The sequence below is a fragment of the Mangifera indica genome, chromosome 17, assembly GCF_011075055.1.
Source record: "Mangifera indica cultivar Alphonso chromosome 17, CATAS_Mindica_2.1, whole genome shotgun sequence".
In the NCBI taxonomy this organism is placed as follows: Eukaryota; Viridiplantae; Streptophyta; class Magnoliopsida; order Sapindales; family Anacardiaceae; genus Mangifera; species Mangifera indica.
In genome coordinates, this window is record NC_058153.1 from 10,729,692 (window position 1) to 10,739,962 (window position 10,271).

General features: G+C 32.1%; 1 protein-coding gene across 1 annotated transcript; it reads right to left on the reverse strand.

Moving 5' to 3' along the window:
* Positions 1-1,579: 1,579 nt before the first annotated feature.
* LOC123199988 (very-long-chain aldehyde decarbonylase CER3-like) lies at positions 1,580-7,292 on the reverse strand. The gene is made up of 11 exons (XM_044615054.1): positions 7,044-7,292; positions 6,716-6,936; positions 6,390-6,622; positions 6,089-6,308; positions 5,500-5,627; positions 5,094-5,350; positions 4,899-5,006; positions 3,573-3,779; positions 2,861-2,971; positions 2,581-2,754; positions 1,580-2,009 (listed from the first exon to the last, which is right to left on the reverse strand). Exons 1-11 carry the CDS (start codon positions 7,095-7,097, stop codon positions 1,839-1,841), a joined length of 1,884 nt encoding a protein of 627 aa, XP_044470989.1. The 5' UTR covers positions 7,098-7,292; the 3' UTR covers positions 1,580-1,838.
* Positions 7,293-10,271: the final 2,979 nt, after the last annotated feature.

Below are 10,271 nucleotides of genomic sequence, written 5' to 3' on the forward strand. Positions count from 1 at the left end.
CGTTGATAGCTCCTCCGAATCTTCAGGTGACTTGAGACCAAATGCTATCCAACACTTAAAAAGCAGTGTCTTGGTATCCACATGAAGCACGAACACAAGTAGAGAAAATTCAGGCAAATGGGTAGTTAGGGCTCTTGACTGAACTCTCGGTATTCATGGGAAGGAGAAAAACAGAGGAACAACAATTAAGTTTCACTCGTGCAACTAGTGTATTTTGCAAAAAATTTATGCCTTTTATTTTATGTGTTCAAATGTCCAAGTACGCCTAGAATTCCAAACACATATGACACCTTTAACACATATGCACGACTAGCATGTAAAATGCCCAACCAACATGTTTCACTTGCACAGTTGGCAACTTAACCCCTTTACCATATATGCACGACTAGCATGTAAAATGCCCAACTAACATGTTTCACTTGCAAGTGTGCCGACCGGCAAGTTTAATTGCTTACATGGCTAACACACTTAAATGTGCTGACCGACAAACTTTAACACTTGCAAGACTTTATTTCATGGTACTAGTCGTTATCATGTATTTGCATGGCTGACACTATCATACCAAGTGCACAAGTGACACTTAGTCAAGGCATAATCAAAATCAAGTCCTTTCAACCCATTGGGAAAATTCAGTCCACTCGTAATCTTTCTCTCGACCTTAAACACTAAGATTGTCAACAAATAATCTATTCGTCTGAGTTTGATTCAACTCATTTATGCGTATGACTTATAAGCTTTATATCGAATTAGTAGTATCAGAATTTAGAGTGACTTTGGACATAAACCAAAATTAGCCTTTAGCAAAACATCATAGTCACTAGAACGACAGAGTGCCAATAGATATCTTTTAAACTTTTACATCATTACAGTTACATGAATTTAATTCTTTTGTTAACCAATATCTCTTAAGGTTGAGACATAAAAATGTGGTTATCTTAGTGATTCCTCGGTATGAACTGTCACACATTAATAACTAATATGGATTAGGCTACAAGCTCATCCTACTATGAACACAAATTTAAGTAGTTATAGATGTGTTTTAGTATTCTTATGTGAGATATCTTATCTTGTGCTTAAGAATGGAGAATCATTTTTCAATCAACCATAGTCATTACTACCTTTATAGTTACTCTAATTATGACGACATACTAGGTAGTGTTAAACCATACTGATCTTTATACGAGACGGTTTGATGACCTTAAGTCAAAAGATCACATGTATATATGATATTCAGAGGATTTATTCCATTGACATTAGCATAACCATACATATGGATATTCTCTTATCTGATTAGTCCAATAAATACGTCTACAATGTGCACCCATGTGTTGTACCAATGTCTACAATAGCTTTAATATGTGAGAACTGTCGCTACTTTTGATAGGGTCGTTTAACAGTATGATAATCTTATCATCATTACACGTGCTCTTATTCATTGCAATGTTAGGATTACGAATATTTCTAAAATGCCCACTAAGTCTGCAAATAGGGTTCTCATAATCAGTCGTCCAATCCTCTTGTCACAGTTTTACCATTCTAAAGACATGTTATTTGCATAATTATATAAATAGTCAGCATATGAATTAAATAACAAACAATCATTTTATTAATTACTAATTTAAAATTAGATCTATAAATATCAAATTCGATTGACTCTAAGACACTTACCCTAACAACTTTTATTTAATTAAAAATATAGGAAGAAAAGTAACATGATAGATTTGTTTCACTAGGTTTACACACACACACCCCAACCATTTTCTCTTCTTGTTCATCTATATAGAAAACAAGTTGAAAAGGTGGAGGCTCTTACGATGAATTTAATTTGATTTAATCATTCATTTTCTGAAACTTGACACTGGCTTTAGTCCATGTTTGATTGCAGCTTTCCAAACTAAATCGATTTTGTCAACATCAATTGCCCCAACTTCATTGTGCTCCCATCCTTCCAAGAAATGAACCACTCCTCCTGCATGGCATGCATGGACAACTCCTCGATCCATCGTATACTATTCCAACAAATTAAAAAAAAATGCCAATCAAAATGTTATTTAGATACATAGTTAGATATAACAATAGTTAGTGTCAAATATTTTAATCTTTGTCCCCGTCCTTGCAGGGAAAATCTTTCTCTGTCCCCATCTTATCTTTGATACGAAAATGACAGAGAACCTCTATCCCCTCCTAAAAGGGAAAATTTTGTCTTCTTTTTCCTTCTATCCCTACTGGAAAATTCCCACACTTTCCTTTTCTCATCTTTACTAGAAAAATAGTAGAAAATTTATTAGGTTTCAGTAATAATTCAAAATTTTTAAGAGTAGTACAATACTAAGGGTTTATGGAATATAAAGAGGAAAGGACGGACCAAGGAAGGAATGGGTCAGGGATATATTTATCCCCATCCATGCCCCATCCATAATTATAAGGATTTAAGTCATTCCCATCCTTATCTTTATCAGGAATTCTCTCTCCATTCAAGGAGGGATGAGTCAAAGATCCTATTTTGCAAATCAAATTATTATCTCTATTCATTATCCTGAGCTTCCATATCAGGAAAGCATCCTGAACTTGGTTGGTTACCTCACAGCATCCGAGCCCTTCAACATCATCAGGCAATTTCATGGCAGCAAGATCGCCGTAAGTGCAGTCTTTTCTGAAATTAAGAATTGGTGGAACCACAAACTGGTGAAAATGTGCTCCAGATGGAGCCCAAGTTTGCTCTCTTGGTGTAATCCACTTGCCCACTATCCAAGTCTGAAATTGGTGACCAAATTATAGTACTTTGCAATTACATTAAATCATAAATTAATGCAAAATTTTACAGTTTCATTATTGGTATTATGATAATATTATAACTCACCTTACAATTTCTTGCTGCCTGGTATTTTGTTACTTGAACAAGGTAATTTTGACAATCCACAGGAGCCTCCTTTTGAATTTTTTGGAATCTTTCAGTGGATAATGTCAACATCTGCAGAAAATTTCAGCTCATTAATTTGTTAGTTTTGTCAGAAAAAGCTCAAGGAACCCCACATCTGCATCTGATTCAAAGAAAATAACAGGGCAAAAGCCAGTGGAAGGACCATAATTAATGTATTAATTTCATGCTTCGACCACTTATTGGAGTGTTCTACAAGTAAATTAAAAACTGTTGCGTTGTTGAGAATTAATAAATGCGAATTCAACTACATTTAATTGCAAATGTGTCAGTATTCAAACATTGTACCTAAATATCATGAGTTGGTATGTTCGTCTTAACTCAGTCCTACGTTAGCATTTTGCAATAGACTAAATTCAATTTGATTAAAAAGTAGTTTGAATTTTATTGAATAGATAAAATTTTTTGGAATATTATTTTAATATTTATTTAAATAATTCATTAGTCTAACGATCAATTCAACCAATCAGAGTGAGAAGGATATAAGTCATTGGCAGATTCAGACCTGAAAACATTGACTCAAAAGTAAGCAAACGATATTACTTGATTTATTTACCAAGAGCTAACATTTTCTTTAGCTTTTAACCATTGAAATAAAATTTATAAAGAAAGATTAAGCTAGGGCAAAATTTACCAGGACTTTAACTCTCCTTCTGCAAAGGTAAAGAGCAATAGCTCTTCCAAGCTTTGAAGTAGCTCCTGTTAAAAACACTTCTTTAACATCCTTCGGAATTTCATTCAAAATGACAGCAGCAGTCAAGGTATTTCCATGAACAACTCTAACTTTCAGGTTTGGATGTTTGTCCACGAATAGGGTTCCACCTCCATTGAGAGACTCATTCTGCATACATAAAATCAATCACTCATTCATCGATCAATTGAAAGAACGTTCAATTAAACAATCCTATACAAACATGGTGAAACTTTTCTTAGGTACAAATTTAACTAAGTTGTTCAAGGTAGATCTAGTTCTTCAGTTCTCTACAATTATTTATACATTCTAACAAATAAACTTAGGCCAAAGGACTATTTCCCACCCTAGTTTTAATTCAATCTAAAAAGTATATTCCTAGCAGATGAAAAACTCAAACACCCACTCATCTTTAAACATTCGTTAAAATTATCATTAAACATGAAGACAAAATTTTCATTTAACAATAATATTAAAAAATATATAATTTTATCTCATTTTTTTCTCAGGTTTTGAAAATTAATATTTTAGACCTCAACTTTGAAAAAGTGAGACTTTTCCCTTCAAATCTTTAGGTTTTTTTCTTCATCCCTCCCTTCAGCCACTATCGTTGGCTAAAGGCCCTAAAGTTTGCCGGATGACGAGCGTCATCCAAATCTGGATGACGCTTGTCATCTTTCATTGGATAATATAGTGTCGACCAATTTGGATTACGCTCGTCGTCCTTGGACGACAATTGTTGTCCAGAGGACAACCTCTGGACAAAGATGACTCCTTTGTCTATTGTAGGGTTGTCGTTCACCAGTGGAAGTGGCTGGATTCTAGGTTTGGTATCCTAGGGGGGAAAGTGAATTTTTCAAAATTTAATCTTGAGAAAAATTATTAGTTTTTCAAACCAAAAGAGAAAATGAGATATAATTTTAATTATTTTAATATTACTAATAAAATGACAGTTTTACTCCATAACTCAAAAAAAATATTTGTAGATATATCTTGGATAAATATTTAGATTTTTTATCTATCTCAAATAGATATTTGTCATTTCACCAAAACTTGGGTTGGAAATAGTCTTTGACCATAAACTTATTATTAGTTAAACACAGGCAATTAAAAGAGACAGATTGATTTTAAAGGACAATGAATGATGACACACTGGTATGTCTGATACAGTGAAGCTATAAAAGGTCCACTTTCATTTAACTGTCCATAAATTTTAAGTCTTCCAACTACCGTTTCAAAATACTTGCCGAAATAATTAATTATGCAGACCTTATTCAATGCAGCAAGGCTAATGACTTTAACCCCTAGTTTATCGGCCCTCAAAATCGCCTGCTCTATCAGATTATTGATGCCTTCTCTTGCAAATGGCAAGAAATACTGCAAAAATTAGATATAAAAAGAATGACCATAATTGATGTAAAATTTTCGATAATAAAATATAAGATTAACATATTTAGGGTTTACGTGAAAGCCATATCGAGGCACAGCCCAAGTTTGGTGCAATCGGCCTCTGAGATAATAGAAGGAAACTAAGAAAGTTTTTGAGCATGCCCACATGAGAAGCATATACATGAAAGCAACTGGCCAGAGTGGGAGTAAAAAGGAGACAGTTCTGCAGGGTAATGAAGACATAGTTCGAAGAACAAATGGCACGTGCATAGAAGCTTGAATATCCACAACATGTGCGAGGAAAACAAAATCTGGTGCCCTCCCATTTTTCCCTGCTTAAATGAGAAAAATCAAAGGCAAAATTCGTTATTAGTTAGTCAATTCAATCGCTCTTTCTGGTACTTGAAGGAAGGAATGAATGAAATGGCTTCAAGTTTCAACCGTCAAAAGTTTTGGTGAAGTTTTGTAGGTGAAACAGTACCTGAAGCTAAAGAAATTTCTTTATGTTGCTGCCAAGATTTAGCATTAAGAGTGTTCCCCATGGCATCAAATAGAGGCATAAAGAGGCAGAAATTGGAGTCCATCTCTGTGTGATGCAGGCTGTGGTATCTGCCATATGCACAAAATCAATAAGCCAATAGAAATAATTTTATAAAAAATCACACATCCTGAGTTTATGAATTAATGTGCCTGCAAAATCATTTACTTTTTTGTATGTATTTACATTATTTTCCATTTGCTTTCCTAGCTATTTTAACCATATGGGTGATATGATGCTATGAAAATAGAAGTGCCTCACAAAATAATGAACCATATAATTAGCTTCAAATGACTGGAAAAAACAACATGATGATTGAGAAGGTTACTTATATCAAAAATCAAATTAGGTTTTATAATTACGGTTTTATAATTACTTGGAGCCGGTCCATTTTAAGCATAAGATTATATATTGCTAGATTTAGAAACTTGAACTAAATCTAGATAAACAAAATTGTAGATTATACATGAAACTTAGAAGCTTTGAAATGAATTAAATCATGGCACTTGCTTATGAAAAATAAAATACTTACGTGGGGGTATAGATAAGATATCGAAGAATTGGTAGGGACTCAAACAATTTATGTGAAATAATTTCAACATTGGAATGCCCCATAGATCTTAAGAAATCAAAGACTATAATATATCCATAAATCAAGCTTATTGATCCATATCCCATTAGTGAAGATCCAAGAATTGGAATTGCAATTATTACACTTAATGCTAGATGCTCTAGAGGAGTTGCATGCCCAGCTGCATATGAAAAAAAATCATTTAATTAGTTTAACTACATATGATATCGTCACATAATCTAATTTAATTTACTGATTTTACCTGATACTGCCTGAGGTACTGGAGATGAATGGTGGAGAGAATGGTAACTGGTGAAAAGGTAATTTTCATGGGAAAATCTGTGTACATAATAATATAAAGGCTCTGAAACTGTGACATGCAGAATCAAGGCTGCAATAAACCCTTTTGTGTTCCATATGGAAAGGCTTTCAAGGCAAGGGAAGAAGTAATAGACCATGGCTGCTACTAGAGCATGAAGAAGAATAAAATTATCCCTGAAAAAAATTAGAAAAAAAAAAATCAATACCATCAATAAAATAGAAAAAAATCAAAGAAGAAAGAATGATGGTTGATGTAAATATAATTACCAGTTCCATTCACTGTCAATCTGCTTAAAATCAATTCCTTTTTTAATAATCTGGCGGTTTCGAGTGAAAAAAAGCATGTTACTGAAGGTGTTCCAGTATATATGAGTGAGACCTCTAACTAATGATAAGATGAGAATATGAATACACCAATATTCAATTTTTGAGTCCTCTTGCATCCTTGAATGTAACACTTTTGCAGCAAATAGTCCATAAAGCACATACTTCACAATGCCAAAAAAAAGATAAAAATAAAACAATTTTGTTAATAAGACTTGAAATCCAAGGCATAAAACAGAGATTTTATTTTTAAAAAAAGAAAAAATTATACCTTGAAAATGCCTAAGTTCTCCCATGGCCAAGTTGACAATGGAGCAAAAACCATTTTTTTTTTTCTTTTTGGCTTCACCAAGAGCAATGAATCTTCTCTAGTTGATATCTAGCCAAGATATAAACTAACTCTATATAAACTTATCTTTTGTGAATCTCCCAGCTCTCCAAGAAAGAAAAGAAAGCTATATATAGAGAGAAATGAAGATAGAAAGAAAGAAATTAAGAAGCGTTAAAGGGTTGACATACATTTCAAATTACTATCAGGAGTCTTAATAATCTAGTAACTTTGTTTTCAAAGTATTTTTTTCTAAAAATATCTGGGGAAGGTGATGATGAATCATGACGAAAAAGCTGCATATTTTGACCTGTAACGTGTTGAAATATCTCTCCCAGTACCTTGACAGGGCACAGCTGTTGTGACGGCCCAAGAAATTAATCCGCTGTATGGTTGGGAGAGTGGGGTAGTTGGTTGAAATCTTTGGCCTTAAATGGTTATTCCCCACCTAATGTTTGATGCAAACCTAATTTTTGATCTGTTAACTATCCAAAATTTAAATATTCATCTATTCATTAAATTTTATTATTAGGGTAAAACATTATTTAAAAATTTTATTTAAATTTATATTTTAAATTACCCTCAAATTTTTAAATTTTTATTAATGTCTCCTAATTCATATTTTCCAAGTTTAAAAGCTCACTCACCCCCCAAAAAAAAAATTTAAGGTTGCAAAACTCTCATTTTTTATAATAAATTCCCCCCCCCCTAAGTGTTAAAAAATCTCAATTTAACCCCTATTCAACTTCAATTTTCATTTCTTCATTTTCGATGACCAACGGCTATTACTAGCTGTCAACTCTCTCCCTCTCATCTTATTGATTGACTAGCCTTCCCTCTCCAAGAAGACGGGATAGAGAGAGGCAACAACTGGTTTTAGCGATTGGTTGCCAGAAATTACCATATGACTCAATCTCTTATGTTATCATAGTTCACAATATATATAAACTTGTTCAAATACCTTTTTGTAAGCAAACTTTCTCATAACACCTCTTTGTAAATGTATAAACACCATTGTGAGATCTAAGGCAAACATTTCTAATGCCTTTAATTTGCACCTCTCGTGTTGCCAACCACGATATTACTAAAATTTTCATTTTCTTTCAACTCCTCAAAGCAACTTATATCATTGTGAACATGAATAAAAGCATCAAAATCTAAAACCGAATCATTTTCGTCTTTCAAACTCTAAATCTCATTCACATAGGTTATCAAAATAAGATAATAATCAACTGCAACAATTGTAGCATCATTTTTCTCATCATTCACCTTCTTAAAATCTATCATATCTTCTTTCAATTGCTTACAACATATTTGGATGCATCCCTTCTTACCACACTAATAGTGCTTTTTATCTTTGTAATTTTTTATTCTCAACTTAGATCTACCCTCTAGATTTAATTACATTTTTTTCTTGAGTTCTTCCTTGATCAAAACCCGTCACAAGTAGTGCACTATCTCCAAGTGATAAGTTTTTTATTCTCATAAATCTTTCATTCTCATGGAACAAGACACTCACATCACCTAATTTTGAAGTAAACTTACCTACAAACAAAGTTTTAACCAAAGGTTTCTAGGACTTAGGCAAAGATGACAACAACAGTATAATTTTTTTTTTCATCTTCAAAATCATCAATAAAAATACCTAACAATTAAAAAACTAGTCTATTAAATTCATTTAAGCGATCGTAGAGACTTTTACCTTCTTCCATCTTATAAGAATGCAAATCTATCTTCAAACACAATTTATTAGCTAATGACTTTGAAGAATAAATATCATCAAGCTTATCCCAGAATTTATTAGAAGGAATTCCTTGATAAATCTAGTAAACAAACTATGTGGGACAAATATATCTACAAAGGAAACATTCTCTTATAAATTTAATAAACAAATAATGTGAGATAAAGATTTAAGATGCAATCTCAACGAAAAGAAAATCATCTTTTAAATAAAGTTTTTATCACTATTGTAGAGTGGGAGTCTATCCACATTTTAGACAATTGGTATACAATAGATCCATTTGAATATTGTTATTGTAGCTATCTAGCTATCCGTTTGATCATGATTATTGGGGCCGACTATTGTAAGAATATACTCTTCAAGTAAATGTTTCACAGGTAAGAAAGCACCATACAACAAATATAAAAAGCACCGTGTAACAAGTAAATTTTGAATGTTTAAAAACATAAAAATACAACAAAAAAAATCATATATTTAATATTAGTCCCAATACAAAATTTCACACCGATAACTTAATAGATTGTCAACAATCACCTACCCAAATTAAAGTTGATTTAATCAATCAATAGGCTAAGATTCAGTGTAATAATTCTTTTGGTGTCTTAGGTTGAATTGTTGATGAACATCTGTCCAGTATACAAAACATCAATGGAAAGCAATCTCCTAGCAATAAATTACAACTTCATACGCTGAGTTTAAATCAACCACTTTTCAAGCTAATAATACAGGTGGATGTATCTAGCATGTTGGAACTCTCATCAGTGTCCAATTTGCCCTGAATTCTCTCTCCAATGTCAGTATTCATATTAATTTCTCGCGGAACAATTTGTCAAATTGTTCACATTAATTTCTTGCCAGTTCATTGAATAATGATATGATGACCCAAATTTCTTGTCAAATTAATTAAAAAAATATATATATTATATATATCAAATTTTAAATATTTAATTAGATATTTAAATAATATATTATTATTTGATTAAATAATAATTTATTTTTAATTTAAAATTATTCATTCATATAATAACACATCATATAAATACTTTAAATATTTAATTTTATTTTTGTAAAAATAACTATGTTCTACCTGGTAGACACAAATGTACCCTTAAAAATGAAGTCATGACTAACAAATTAGGTTCAAACCAATTACTAATATTTATTATAATGTACTATATAGTTTTGGCCAAACATTACCCCAGAAGGCAAAAAAAAAAAAAAAGCAAACAGATATAATTTATAGTGAATTTCATACCTATCTCAATTTGAGATATTTAATAATTTATTACAATTTGGACCTTCCTGGCCCAGAATAGGTTTGCAATTCACAGCCCATTTGTTTATGAGAGGAATTGTCTGGTCCCCAAATAATGAAATCTCTAATTCCAAGAGTAGGAGTAGATTTTTAGCCAAACTAGCACAAATTTGAA